Source organism: Prorops nasuta, unplaced genomic scaffold (assembly GCF_024137725.1).
Source record: "Prorops nasuta isolate Cenicafe-Biocafe unplaced genomic scaffold, Cenicafe_Pnas_1.2 PNAS00002, whole genome shotgun sequence".
Taxonomy (NCBI): Eukaryota; Metazoa; Arthropoda; class Insecta; order Hymenoptera; family Bethylidae; genus Prorops; species Prorops nasuta.
In genome coordinates this window covers 13,268,193-13,282,262 of record NW_027116799.1, presented here as the reverse complement: position 1 = coordinate 13,282,262, position 14,070 = coordinate 13,268,193, and the positions used below count along the sequence as shown (strand labels likewise).

The 14,070-nt window shown below is 45.5% G+C and overlaps 2 protein-coding genes across 2 annotated transcripts; both read right to left on the bottom strand.

Moving 5' to 3' along the window:
* Positions 1-6,179: 6,179 nt before the first annotated feature.
* Positions 6,180-7,634, bottom strand: LOC136781217 (golgin subfamily A member 6-like protein 22). The gene has a single exon (XM_066740033.1). It carries the CDS (start codon positions 7,632-7,634, stop codon positions 6,180-6,182), a length of 1,455 nt encoding a protein of 484 aa, XP_066596130.1.
* Positions 7,635-7,660: 26 nt separating this feature from the next.
* Positions 7,661-8,737, bottom strand: LOC136781212 (golgin subfamily A member 6-like protein 25). Its single transcript, XM_066740023.1, has one exon. The coding sequence runs from the start codon at positions 8,735-8,737 to the stop codon at positions 7,661-7,663; it is 1,077 nt and encodes a 358-aa protein (XP_066596120.1).
* Between the last annotated feature and the right edge of the window lie 5,333 nt (positions 8,738-14,070).

Sequence of the window (14,070 nt, the reverse complement as noted above, 5' to 3'; positions counted from 1 at the left end):
CGGAGTGAAAATCGCGACAAGAGGAGCTTCCTGCTAACGAGAAGAAATATCGAATTTTTACAATCATTGGGATTCATCGTGAAGAGATTGGGCGAAGGTAGTACATAGTGGAACAATGGCAGATCCCTTGAACGTCACCGCACCGCTGACCTACGACAATCGCATCACGAAAATGGAGATGCATGCCTACAATCCGTATGCGAACGCCTCGTTGGCGAACAGCGACGAGATTCGCATTCCCATACAGCAGCAAGATTTGATACTCCTGCCGTGCGAGAGTTATCTCTACGTCGAGGGCCAGCTGGTGGAGGGTACGCGTGACGCGAGCGCCACCAACGATGATACAGTTACGCTCGACTGCAATTCCGCGGCTTTCCTCTTCGACGAGATTCGTTATGAATTGAACGGTATCGAGATCGACCGATGCAGAAACGTCGGTATTACCAGCACTCTGAAGAATCTCGTTTCCCTGAGCACCGAGGAGAGCGCCAGTCTACGTCATTCCGGATGGTTCGTCGCTACGGCCAGAGACCGGCTCAAAAAGGAGGAGGCTGTTAAGAATTTCAGCTTTTGCGTGCCCCTGAAAATGCTGCTGGGATTCTGCGAGGATTATCGGCGAGTCGTCGTTAACGCGCGTCACGAGCTCGTTCTCATTCGCGCGCGCGACGATACAAACGCCATTTACTCGGCGGTGAAAATCACCGATTCGTCGATCAAGCTGCTACGAGTGCAATGGAGAATACCCCATGTGACCCTGAACGAAATTACGAAACTCCAATTTCTCGGTATCGTCGAGCAGGACAAGAGTCTGTCACTCGCTTTTCGCGCCTGGGAACTTTACGAGTATCCCCTTCTGCCCAAGTCGCAGCGACACACGTGGTCCGTGAAAGCGTCCACGCAATTGGAGAAGCCGCGATACGTCATTCTGGCGTTCAGAACGAACAAGAAGAGTAATCAGCACGAGGATGTGCTGAGATTTAATCATTGCAAAGTCCTCGATGTCAAACTCTATCTGAATTCCGAATCCTATCCGTACGATCGTCTCGACACTGATTTCACGAAATCCCGCTACTCCGTCCTCTACGACATGTATGTAAAGTTTTTCACCCCCTATTACGCTGGTGAGAAACTCGGGAGACCCATGCTCGACTATACGGACTTTTTGACGTACGGGCCGCTCTTCGTCATCGACTGCTCGCATCAGAACGAGTCCATAAAAACCGGCACGGTCGACGTTAAACTCGAGATCGAGTGTATGGAAATCATTCCGGATAATACTACAGCCTATTGTTTAATCATACACGATAAAATTGTACAATATAATCCTCTTACGAATATTGTTAGAAATGTAAGTTAAAAAAAAAAAAAAAAAATTATTGTTAGAAATATGTTTATAAAAAAAAAAAAATAAAATACTTTCTTAAAGTTCTTAATGTTTTATTCCTAAATTCTACATTATGGGAGATTAAACGTAGGGAATAAATAAATATTAATAATTATAAGCATCAATTAATTTTTTATTTTTAATACAAAATATCTATCAAACTTTACACTTAAATTCCACGTTGTGGTATTTTCCTCCTTTATATAACATTATTAAATTATTTGCTGCTGCAGCCTTTTGCAGCTGCTGCAACTGCTCCATATCTTCCGCCAATTTTGCCATTCTCCCTGGCAAGAATACCCAATCGGCTGTTGGCAGCTTTACAATAATTTTTATGCCATATTTTGTCTTAATTATTTCAACTTCAGATATTTCGTATTCGTCATTTTCCGTTAAGCTATCTAATTTAACGAATTTTTTTGGAATGACACTTCCCAATTCATTGATCTTATTGAAGTTCATTTTTATCTCTATGAAAAAATTAGTCTCATTAGAGTAAAAAAAATCAATTAAATAATGCATTTACTAATCGAATGAAAAAGAAAATCCTTACCTTTTTTTATTTATGTAAGAATCAAGTTTATTTTTAATGCGTTCAAACACACACACACAAACTTATTTTTTCTGAATAGTTCAAGCACGCGTGGTACGACTATGCAGCTCTCGTTTAACAGACTGACTTTTTATATGAACGATATTATCATATATTAAGCGTATGCAATGTTTGGAAGGGGTAATTTTTGTTTGTTTTTTTTTTTTCTTTCTTACTTGCGATGAATTTCCATTGTGATTGACCTATAGGTTTATCACAGTATAACACAATAGGAAAAAATATCTATGGATATCACTATACGGGGATTATTCAGAGGGTATAGTGTATCCTTCTTAATTAAGAAAGAAATAATGGAAGGGGTAATTTTTTTTTTCTTACTTGCGATAAATTTCCATTGTGATTGACCTGTAGGTTTATCACAGTATAACACAATAGGGAAAAATATCTATGGATATCTCTATATACGGGGAGGGTATAGTGTATCCTTTAAGAAAGAAAGAATGGACTTCTAATGTAATTTCATATTGAAAACAAACGATAAAGACTCTCTCTCTCTCTCGACGGGATTTCTTCAGAGGCTGCATTCAGTCCTCGAACGTTTATCAGTGCGGATAGTAAAGTAGAAAATTAAAGAAATGGAAAGTGAACGTTGTTTAGTGACAATAAATCTAGTAGAGGAGGAGGAGGATAAAAATCAAGCAGAATCGATGTCTGATTACATCAAAAGAATTAACGATTCTCATAATCGTTATTTTGAAGAATATGAAGCAATGCTTCATCATAATATGCACATGAACTGTAAGTACTTATTTTAATTTCTTTTAAAGAAAAAAAACCATACCCATCCATACAGATTGTTTATTTCAATAAATAGAATCATAAAAGAATTTTACGACACATATATTTGAAAACTGTTAACAATCCCACTATTTGACCAATTTTTTTTTTTTTTTTTATTATTATTATTCAAAACGAAGAATTACGAAAAAAAAATTTTTTTCTTTTATTTTTTACCAGCCATTGCTTTAGAGGAGAGGGAGGAAGAAGAGGAGATGGTGGAAGAAGAGGAGATGGTGGAAGAAGAGGAAGAAGAAGAAGAAGAAGAAGAAGAGTTTGTGATTTTTGTAAGTATATTTGCTTTGTTAAAATAGTTATTACAATATCAAAAAAAAAAAAAAAAAATAACAAAATGTTTTTCAAATATGTCCCAGGTGAAAAATATGGCCACACAAACGGAGTCCATTGCTACAAGAACTGAGGCTACGCAAATGGAGCCTCAGATAGATCTCACACCACATTACTGGTGTACAAATTGTACAAAATATGGTCACCTACGCATCAATTGTTCACTACCAGAGTGGTGTAGCATTTGTCATAAATATATACATCATGCAATTGAATGTAAAAAAAATTTCTAAAAAAAGCATTGTAAATAAAACCTTTTTAATACTTCAATAAATTATAATTAAAAAAAAAAAAAAAAGATTCCCTTTTTTCTAACTTACGAAAAAAAAAAAAAAAAAAAAAAAAAAAATATGGGGGAGCGATCACTGGATCGCTCTCTACGAGTATTCTCTCTCTCTCTCTCTTTCTCTCTCTCTTTCTCCAAAGCGTCTACACTATTCGCCTTAAAAGAAGTCGGTCGCGCGGGCACCCAGGAGCGTAAAGACTCGGTTGGGCACCCCCCAACTCTCATCCCAGGAGCGTCAAGATTCGCTTGGGCACCGCTCTTTAAGGAATTTAAGGTAAAAGGGGGAGGCCACATTTGTACCCCCCCCCCCACCAAAGGAGTCAGAGGGGGGATACACGCGACAACTATCGGTAGTTAGCGATACCGACAATCATCGATGGAATCTCTCTCTCTCTCTCTCTCTCTCTTTCTCTCTTTCTCTGCGTCCACTGCTTAACGTAAGAGGGGGGGGGGGGCCCACGTGTGTACCCTACGAGTTTAACGTCGGGGGAGGAGGATGCGCATGCGCACAACCGCTCGAGGAGAGGGGGCAATTCCCCTATTTCCCTTGCCCCCGCGGGACCCCGACCCCCTCGTCACCCGGTCATAGAATCCCCTTAGCTACTCTACTGGTCAGCTATGTTACTTTCAGCTTTTCTTCTTCTTCCTACCGAAAATTGTTGTCTCGCTCAGAAGACTCACTCTTTCTCATTGGAAGCCTATCCCCGGCATCTTTTTTTTTTTTTTTTTTTTTTTTTTTTTATTTTTCCTTGGCGCCCTTTCGGGGTTCGCCCTTTTCTTACATCATCTTACAATATTTCCTTACATCTACTTATCCTATCTTATTCTATTCTCATCCATCCTTCGCCGCTTATAGAGAGAGAGACACACCATTCATTCATCCATTCCTTTCGTTTCCACACATCCTTCCGCTGACTCCCGCTTCCGGCTTATCCACACACTCCTCTTTTCATCCAACTCCCTCATCCATTCTATTCCTTTCCCCCCTCCGTCCAAAATCCCTTTCACCCTCTCCTCCACTCCTTCCTCCACCTCTCCTCCCCCTCCTACGCACCTTTCCAAAACATGTTCCCAGCTCTCCCTCTCCCATCCACACACCCTACATCTCCTCTCTTCCTCTTCCCTCCAATACTGTCCCTCCTTCATTTCGTTCCCCAATCTGTACCTGGCTATCCTTTTCCATTCCCCTTCCTTCCTACCCCCTTTTAAGTACCCCGGAATTTCCTCCTCCATCACTACCTTATACCACTTATTATATCTTGACAATTCTATCCTACTCCTTCTCTCCTCACCCTCTCTCTCATTCCTTTTTTTCTCCACTTCCTCCCATATTCTTTCTCTCTCTTCCTTGTCCTCCCATCCCTCCCTACACCTTTTCTCCCCGTATCCTTCTATAAAACTTCTCCTCTCCTCCTCCCATCTCGACCCCCTTTCCCTTCTCCTTTCCCTTCCTTCTATTTCTTTCAAACATTCCCTTGCCCACTTGTTTCCTTTCCCTTCCCTCAACCTTTCCTCGAAATCCCATGCCCTCTTTCCCGCCCTTCCTCTCACTTTTCCCATCTTTACCTCCTCCCTTACTACGTATCCCGGTGTGACCCATTCCACCCCCAGCACCCACTTTATAAATCTTTCCCCCATCGCCTCCATCCTTCCTCTCTCTGCCCACCCCCATATCTCCGCTCCGTACCCCATCACCGGCCACACCATCCTCTCAAACATCCATAACCTCTTTTCCACGTTGTTCCTGCATATTCTCTTTCCTAATCCCCATACCTCCTTCATCACTGCCCCTGCTTTTTTCACCCTATCTCCCACTTGCCCGTCCTGTCTTCCGTTCCTTCTCAGTTTATATCCCAGGTATATTACTTCTTTCACCTCTTCTATCCACCCTTCTTTCCATCTACATCTTATTTCTCCAGCTACTCTCTTCCCAAACCTCACTATCTTCGTTTTCTGCACGTTTAGCTCCAATCCTCTCCCGTCTAAAAACTCCTCCACCACCCTCATCATCATCTTCATTCCCCCCATGTCCTTTGCTACCACCACTATGTCGTCCGCATACGCCAACGAGTATATCCTCCCTGCTCCCAACTGTATCCCTCCTTTCCCCCTCTCCTCTAGTCTTTCTTCTAACTCTGCTATATATACTATGAACAGCTTCGCGCTCATCGGGCATCCCTGCTTTAGTCCCCTTCCCGTCCAAAATTTTTCTCCCAACTCCTTTCCTCTCCTTACCCTACATGCTGTTTCTCCGTATGCCTCTTTTATCGCCTCTCTCAGATCTTCGCTTACCCCCTTTCTTTCCAGTACCTCCCACAATATCTCCCTGTCCACCCTATCGAACGCCGCCTTGATGTCTATGAAGCACCCAACCATCCCTCCCCTCCCCTCTTCCAGTTCCCTATTCACCAGGTAGTTCATCGTGTATATGTTCTCCATCACCCCCCTCCCTCTCCTGAAACCTGTCTGCCCTTCTCCAACCATTTTCTTTTCTTCTATCTCCTTTTCCAATCTTTCTCCTAGTACCCCTACATACACCTTCGCCAATGTGTCCATTAACGTCACCCCTCTGTAATCCCCTACCTCCTTCCCCTCCCCCTTCTTTCTTATCGGCACTATTATTCCCACTTCCCACCCCTTCGGCCATCCCCCTCCCCTCCATACCTCATCACATACTCTCCACGCTTCTTTTCTCACCCCTTTCCCTCCCCATTTCCATACTTCATTTCCTAACTCGTTTTCCCCTGCCGCCTTCCCTCCCTTTAGCCTCTCTATTGTTTCTCTACCTCTTTCTCTTCAATTCCTCCCTCTCTCCCCTTCTTCCTCTCACTTCTCTCCTCCCTTTCCCCTCTTCTCCCCCCTAACAGTTCCCTAAAAAATTCATCCCATACCCTCATTTCTATCTCCTCCACTCTGTTAATTCCTCTCCTTCTACTCCTCCTTATAATCTCCCACACATCTGCCTCTGTTCTCGCCATGTCCATCTCTTTATAACATTCCTCCCTCCACTTCTCTTTCTTTTCTCCACACTTCTCTCTGTACTTTCTCTTCTCTTTTATATATTCCTCCTTCCCTCCTGATCCTCTTAACCACCCCCTCAACTTCTTCCTCAGCTCCCCCTTCCCCTCTCTGCATTCCTCATCCCACCATCCCCTCTTCCTTCCCTCCCCTTCTGTCCTTTCCTTCTTCACTTCCTCCACCACTTTCTTTACTCTCTCTTGCAGCCTTTCCCATCTTTCCTTTACATCTTCCACCTCCTCCCATCCTACCTCCTCCACTCTCTTTTTATATCTCTCCAACTGCTCCTTGTCCCATCCTCTCCTCACTCCCCCCCACTTCTCCCTCTTCCCACCCTTCCTCCTCTCCTTGCTCAACTTTACCACTATTGGCAAATGGTCCGACTCTACCCTCACCTCCACCTCCATCTCTCTTATCTCCTCCCTTGTCTCCCTGTCTCCTACCACAAAATCAATTACCGACCTTCCCATATGCCCTACGTACGTGTATTCTCCTTCCTTGTCCCCATTCACTGCCCCATTAAAAACCTCTAGCCCCATCTCTCCCATCAGTTCCATCATTCTCCTCCCCTCTGCATTCACTACCTTATCCTTCGACCTTCTCCCCGTTTCCGTTCTTCCCTCCTCCCCTTCCTCCTCCCTCGTCTCTCCAATTCTTGCATTCCAGTCCCCCCCTATCATACACTTCTTCCCCTGCTCCCTTTCCACCACCCTCCTCAGCCCATCCTCTATGTTCCTCATCCCCTTCCCAACGTACACCCCTATTATCCTCCACTCCTCTTTCCCTATCTTCACCTCTATCTCCATGATCCCCTCCTCCTCCCTCTCCTCTCCTTTCCTCTTTCCCTTGATTCCTTCCTTCACTCCCATCACTATCCCTCCTTTTGCCCTCCCCTTTTTTTCCTGCCTTCTCGCCCACTGCACCCACCATTCAAATCCTTTTGGTAACTTCTTCCTCAGCGCATTCCATCCTTTTTCTTCTAACCATGTTTCCACCAAACACACCACATCCCACCTCCCTATCCTCTGCCAAAAGTCCTCATCTTTATTTGTCACCCCTGCTACATTCCAAAACGCGATTTCTATTCCTCCTCCCTTCTCCTTTCCGTCCTTTCCTCTTCCTCTTTCTCTTCTACTCCACTCTTTCCTATCCCCCTCTTCCCCCTTTCCCTTCCTTTCCTTTTTCCTCCCATCCTCCTTCTTCTCCATCTCTCTCCTTTCATCCCCTCTTTTCTCTATACTTTCCCATCCCTTCTCCCTTCTCTTATCCCAAAATTTCCTCTTACTCCTTCCTCCTCCCATCCCTTTCCTTCCTTGTTCCATAATCCACCTTTCCACTCGTTCCATCTCCACTCCTCATCATTCACCCATAATTTCATATACCCCACCCTTACCCTTTCTCCTTTCCTTCTCCTCCCCTCGGCTATCTCTTTCATCCTTCCCATTATCCTCCTTTCCTCCCACGTCAAATCGTCCTCTATTCTTTCCTTCCTCCCTCTCAATCTACTTTTCCCCTCCATCACCCTCCTTTTTATTTCCCTGCTCTCCAACCTCACCTCTACCCCTTTTCTCCCTTCTCCCTTCATTCCTCTCAACACCCTCACTTCCTTCACTCCTTCCTTCACCCCTATCACCTCCAATATCTTTCTTACTTCCTCCCTTACTCTCTCTTCGCCCCCCTCTTCGTTTTCCAACCCCCACACTACTATGTTATTCCTTTTCCTCTCTCTCTCCTCTCTTTCTTTCTCCCTTTCCAATCTCTTTATCCTCTCCTCCATCACGCTCTCCCCCTTTCCTTTGCCCTCCTTCCCTTCCCCTCTCTCCTGCTTCTCCCTCTCCTTCTCTTTTCTCTCCAGCGCCTCCATTCTCCCCTTCAACCCCTCTCTCTCCCCCCTCCACTTTCTCCTATCCTTCTCCATTTCATCTCTCACTTCCTCTATTTTCCTTAATATCTCCTTCTTTCCTTCCTCTATCCCGTCTATCTTCCTACTCATGCTTTCTATCGCCTTCATTACCTTCTCTATTCCCCCTTCTTCTCCCTTCTCCGGCGTTCTTGCCACCCTGGCACTCTTCTTAAAGGCCCATCTGTCCCCCTTTCCTCTCTCCTCCTCTTCCTCCCTGTCCTTTCTCTTCCCACTCAAATACTCCTCCATACTTCCCATACTCTCCGTCCTCCTCCTCTCTCCTTCCCCTCTGTTCTTTATCAGTCTCCCTATGTTAATTCTCCCCCCCTCTCTCTCCTTCCCCTCCTCCTCTCTTCTTTCCTCTCTCCTCCCTTCATCCTTCCCCGATTTATCTCCCTTTCCTTCCATTTCCCTGCTTTCCTACTCCTTTCTACTTTACCGACCTCCCACTCCTTCCTTTTCTTCCCAACAGGTGTCCCTACTCTCTCCTTTCCTCCTTATCCTTCCTGTCTCACACCGTCACTTTCGCGCCTTCCTTCCTAACCTCTAAAATCTCGCCTCCCTTTCCTTCTCCCGTTTTCACTCTGTTTTCCCTTCCCTCCCTTTCCCTTATATCCCTTCTGCTCGCCCTTCTTCTCCTCTTCTTTCCCTTCTACTCCCTATTCTCCGCTTTTCGCACTAACCTTTCTTTTTCTCTTTCTCAACCTCTCACTCACTCACTCCATTTACTCATCCACACACCGGAAACGGAAGTCCCTATCCCCGGCATCTTCTGTTCTTCTCCTCCACTCCACGCCACACTTCCGACATAATCCGAATGCGTTGGTGCTATATAGGTGTGAAACAGATTCCAATATGGCCGCAACGCAGGCGCGACGTATGTAGTATCCATCGAAGTGTTCGTTTTATTTTTGTGATTCGCACGTAAGTTTTCCAAGTGAATTGTAACGAAATTCCCCGTTACGTATGCAAGATACCGAATAAAAAGTATGAAAAGCTACCGAACAGTGGATATTATTAATCCCTACGTTACCGACTCGTGAGAAAGGCTCACGAGTGGATTATAGCTAACGTCAAGGATAGACCCCGTTGACAGGCAGAGGCCCGGATGAAAAGACCAGCGCTCCAGTAAACGATGTCCAGGTTGTCCTGAGAAGTAAGGCAGTGCCATGCCAAACAACCCAGGCAACCTGAGATAAGGAGAAGCGGCCTCGGGGAGTCCTAAAGGAATGACAGTGTCTATAAGTCCCCACGAGGAGGGGAAATAGAACATCGAGTTGGCTTGAACGCTGGTTACGCGCGTCAAGCAGGCTGCGCGAATGTCGTACGCAGACTGCCATACCAGTCAGTCGGAACGCGACCATGGGACTGTGCTGATGTGTCCGTGCGTGCTGGTGAGCGCGTGACGCGACACTCAGACAGCCATGGGTCGGTTCGCGTACGTGAGGCGTGTGCGATAGGCCAGCCTGCACGTACGTCACGACTGGATACCGGCCAATGCATAGTGAGTTGTGCAGGGGCGTAGTTAGCCCGTTGGAATGTGTCCCGGTGCCCTCCGTAATCCCATAGGCTTGCGTTATGGCTGGACGGGCCCAGTGAAGCCAGACTGGGTCTAAAATGCTTCCCCACTCTGCCTCCATAGGCTCACTAACACGTAGAGCTACTGAAGCATCGGTGAGAGCACCCAACTTCTACCTCCTCGAACGTTGCACGCATACCATTACTGCAGTACGTGCATGTTTCGGTCTCCTTCGTATAGCTCCGGTATATTTCGAGTACGAGAGAGAGCAGTATACTTTTCTCGGACCTCTCTTTCTCGTGCTCCTTCTTCGTTCGTTTAGCCAACGAGCTTAAACGAGAGAAGCCGAGCTAGCCGAAGGAAATTAAGAAATGTCATTCTCGCGGACAGCTATGATAAAAGCTGAATACGCTAAATGTGAATGTATTAAGATAAAATATTTATAAGCAGCCGTTAACTTATTAGATTTTATAATAAATAAGGAAATGCGATGATATTACGTAACATTGGTCAATTGTCTTAAGACTCATATGTTACGTATTATTGTTAAAAATATATTATTTTCTTAATTTATTATTTAATCTAGTAGGTTAATGTTAATAAAAAAAATTAAAAAAGTTTGCATAAGTCTGCGGGAATCGAAACCCGAGCCCGCGTAAGTAGCAAGCAAGCGCCTTTCCATCTGCGCTACGGAACGTACTTGTTAACTGTGAAGCTTAGTAGCCTGATAGAGCAATGGAAGCTTTTTCTATGAAATTCAATTTACAGAATTAAATATCAATTATAATCGTACATATATTTATTTCGTATGTCTTTTCCTAATGAAATAAAATATTTCTTTTACATATTTCTAATCATTAATCACTTTAACAGCTGTAGCTTCAAAAAGTGACTCCAACATTACGAAGAATATTTTTGATAGCTGTGGAATTAAAAATAAGTAACCCAAGATTTGTATTTGGGATTTAATTTATTATTTCTATTGTAATCAATTTATTTTGAAATAGCTCATATATAGAAAAACGATTCATCGTTCTTAACAAGTAAACGCGCATGACTGACAGAGATAAGACGATGTAGCCAAACAAAGTATTTATATAGCATATATACTGTATTAAAAGGCTAACAGAATATAAAACTTATATATTGAGTAAGTACAACAGAGATCCCAAATACGAATCTTGGGTTACATATTGTTAATTCCACAGCCATCAAAAATATTCTTCGTAATGTTGGAGTCACTTTTTGAAGCTACAGCTGTTTAAGTGATTAATGATTAGAAATATGCAAAAGAAACATTTTATTTCATTAGGAAAAGACATACGAAATAAATATATATACGATTATAATTGATATTTTATTCTGTAAATTGAATTTCATAGAGAACGCTTCCATTGCTCTATCAGGTCACTAAGCTTCTGAGTCAACAAATACGTTCCGTAGCGCAGATGGTAAGGCGCTTGCTTGCTATTTACGCGGGCTCGGGTTCGATTCCCGCAGACTCATGCAAACTTTTTAAATTTTTTTTTTCGTCATGATTTTTTTTTATTACCATTAACCTACTAGATTAAATAATAAATTAAGAAAATAAAATATTTTTAACAATAATACGTAACATATGAGTCTTAAGACAATTGACCAATGTTACGTAATATTATCGCATTTCCTTATTTATTATAAAATCTAATAAGTTAACCGCTGCTTATAAATATTTTATCTTAATACATTCACATTTAGCGTATTCAGCTTTTATCATAGCTGTCCGCGAGAATGACATTTCTTAATTTCCTTCGGCTAGCTCGGCTTCTCTCGTTTAAGCTCGTTGGCTAAACGAACGAAGAAGGAGCACGAGAAAGAGAGGTCCGAGAAAAGTATACTGCTCTCTCTCGTACTCGAAATATACCGGAGCTATACGAAGGAGACCGAAACATGCACGTACTGCAGTAATGGTATGCGTGCAACGTTCGAGGAGGCAGAAGTGGGGTGCTCTCACGGATGCTTCAGTAGCTCTACGTGTTAGTGAGTCTATGGAGGCAGAGTGGGGAAGCATTTTAGACCCAGTCTGGCTTCACTGGACGGGCCGCGAACATTGCCTCCGTGGTGGTCCGCTCCTGGCAGGCTCTATGCTTGGCAAATGATACCGCATGTTCCCGCACTCCTCACCACCACCTGGGTGTAGGTGGTGAGGGATGAATGTATGCCCCTCAGCAGGTAGGTCTGCGAGGCTCGGACTTTCGTAAGGAACCCTCCCCTCTCTCCACGACCTAGCATACTGAGCGACCCTGGCTACCGCTACCGTCCGAATGCATGGCCGCAGGGCCGAATGAGATGCATAACGAATGGGTTCGAAGGACCCAACTGATAACGTAGGGTTGTTGGCCACCCAACTGACCAACTGGCGCCCTGATACCGATGAATAAGGACGGGCGAAGGTAATGGAAAAACCCGTAGTGTGAGCGGCCCCTCGCACTGACGGGAATAACCTTACAAATGGCGCCCAACGTGGTTTCTGATTATAGATTAATTATTCGGCGAACGAATAATCTACAAGTCCGAGAAGTTACCGGAAGTGTTGGAGTTTTTCAGGGAATAGGTGGCCCACTATTTTCTGGAGGCTCGGAAACGCTGAAAAGCATGAAAAGATCATCTGGTTGAAAAAGGGATCAAATTATGTTAAGAATTGATAGCCTGATCGAATTGACGTGTTCACGTAGAATTCGAGCAACCATTGCTAAGCTAACGAAAAATTGGATGAGAACCACGGGCGCAAATATAATTTAATATTATATTCGCCCATGTTAAAATCTAACGCTACCGAAAAGGCTTCTTGATTTGGCAAGTGACAGCTGAGCGCTTGTTTGTAAACAAGTCGACCGGCTGAGCTGAGCCATGCTGCCTGGCGGAGCCCGACCGGCTAACTGTCAGAGCAGTTCAATTAGCCAGCTATCGAGATGTTGCCAAACATAATTACCGAATTAAGCGCAGAATCGGAAATTTGGCAACAGATGATAACGCCTCGCTAACGTTCCGCGAGCCGGCAAGTCGCCTCACACCTCATCCTACCCTGGATCCCGGCAGAACTATTGTTCTCTCCGTCTCTCTCACTCAGCCTTCCTTGCTCTCTCTCTCTCTCCGCCTTATACAATGGCATCCCCGAACGCCTCGCTCTCGGCTACGACTGTCGCCGCTCGCGACGCTCTCGCTCCTCCTGTGCCTATGGCACAGGATTCCTTCGATGAGGATACCCTCCTGGCATCCCCATCTCCTGCGGGCCCTATTAAGGGTCCCGCATCCGATCCCGCACCTGTTCCCGTGGCGCAGGTTGACGTTCCGGCGGCAACCTGCGTTGCTGTTACCGAGGTGGGCGGTTGCCCACCTGTTACCGAGGGGTTGGTGAAACACCCTGCGGAGTCTGGGCATGAGGAGCTGGGTACGCATGTACTCAGCGAATTAATGCAGCGACACTGCAGGATGCGTTCGGTAACCCCGACGCCTATGGAGGGGAGCAATCAGGGTCTTCCTAGACGTAGTCTAGTGGAGTTGCTGGCTGCTCTCTTCCGAGCGGACCTAGGCCTCTACCACGAAGTCGTGGCAGCGGTCGAGGTGGCCGAGGCACCTGGGTTGAGCACCCCTGTCCGCAAGCTTTCCCGAGTGGAGCGTAAGCGGGCCAGGGAGGCCCAACGGGAGACAGCGGTAGCTGTTCCGGAGACGAAGCGGCCGTCGTACGCAGCGATGGCGACCGCTAAGCTTCCAGAAGGAGCAAAGCAACCGTTGCCACCTAAGGTGACTCCGGCACCACCGGTGAAGAAGGCGAAGCCTTCCGATCCAGTGGCCACGCGCGCTACCGGCAATTTCGGCATACGTGTATGCTGGAATTGCAAGGGTAAGGGCCATCGGTTTTCCGAGTGTCCTACGCCAATTATAGATGCTTTCTGTAAGGGGTGTGGGCGCACCGGGAAAACGTTGCGCACCTGCCCTGCCTGTGGGCCGCATTGGGAGACAATCGGTCCATACGTGGCAAAAGCGGGTACGAACGTACCACGTAAGGTGATAGCGGCAAAACGCAGATCCGAGCGTGGGAAAGTACACGCCCAACCACGGCCTTCCGAGGCGACTCCGAAGGGAGTTCCCCAGGTGGTGACCCCACCGAAGGAAAAACCTTCGAAGCCGCTAAAGACGAAGGCGGCTCGTAAGGAGGTTTGTATGGATAGGGTTTCGCAGG

What these genes read in the sequence shown, in the direction of transcription:
- LOC136781217 (XM_066740033.1), bottom strand. Translation starts at nt 7,634, where the DNA reads ATGGAGAAGAAGGAGGATGGGAGGAAAAAGGAAAGGAAGGGAAAGGGG.
- LOC136781212 (XM_066740023.1), bottom strand. Translation starts at nt 8,737, where the DNA reads ATGGAAGGAAAGGGAGATAAATCGGGGAAGGATGAAGGGAGGAGAGAG.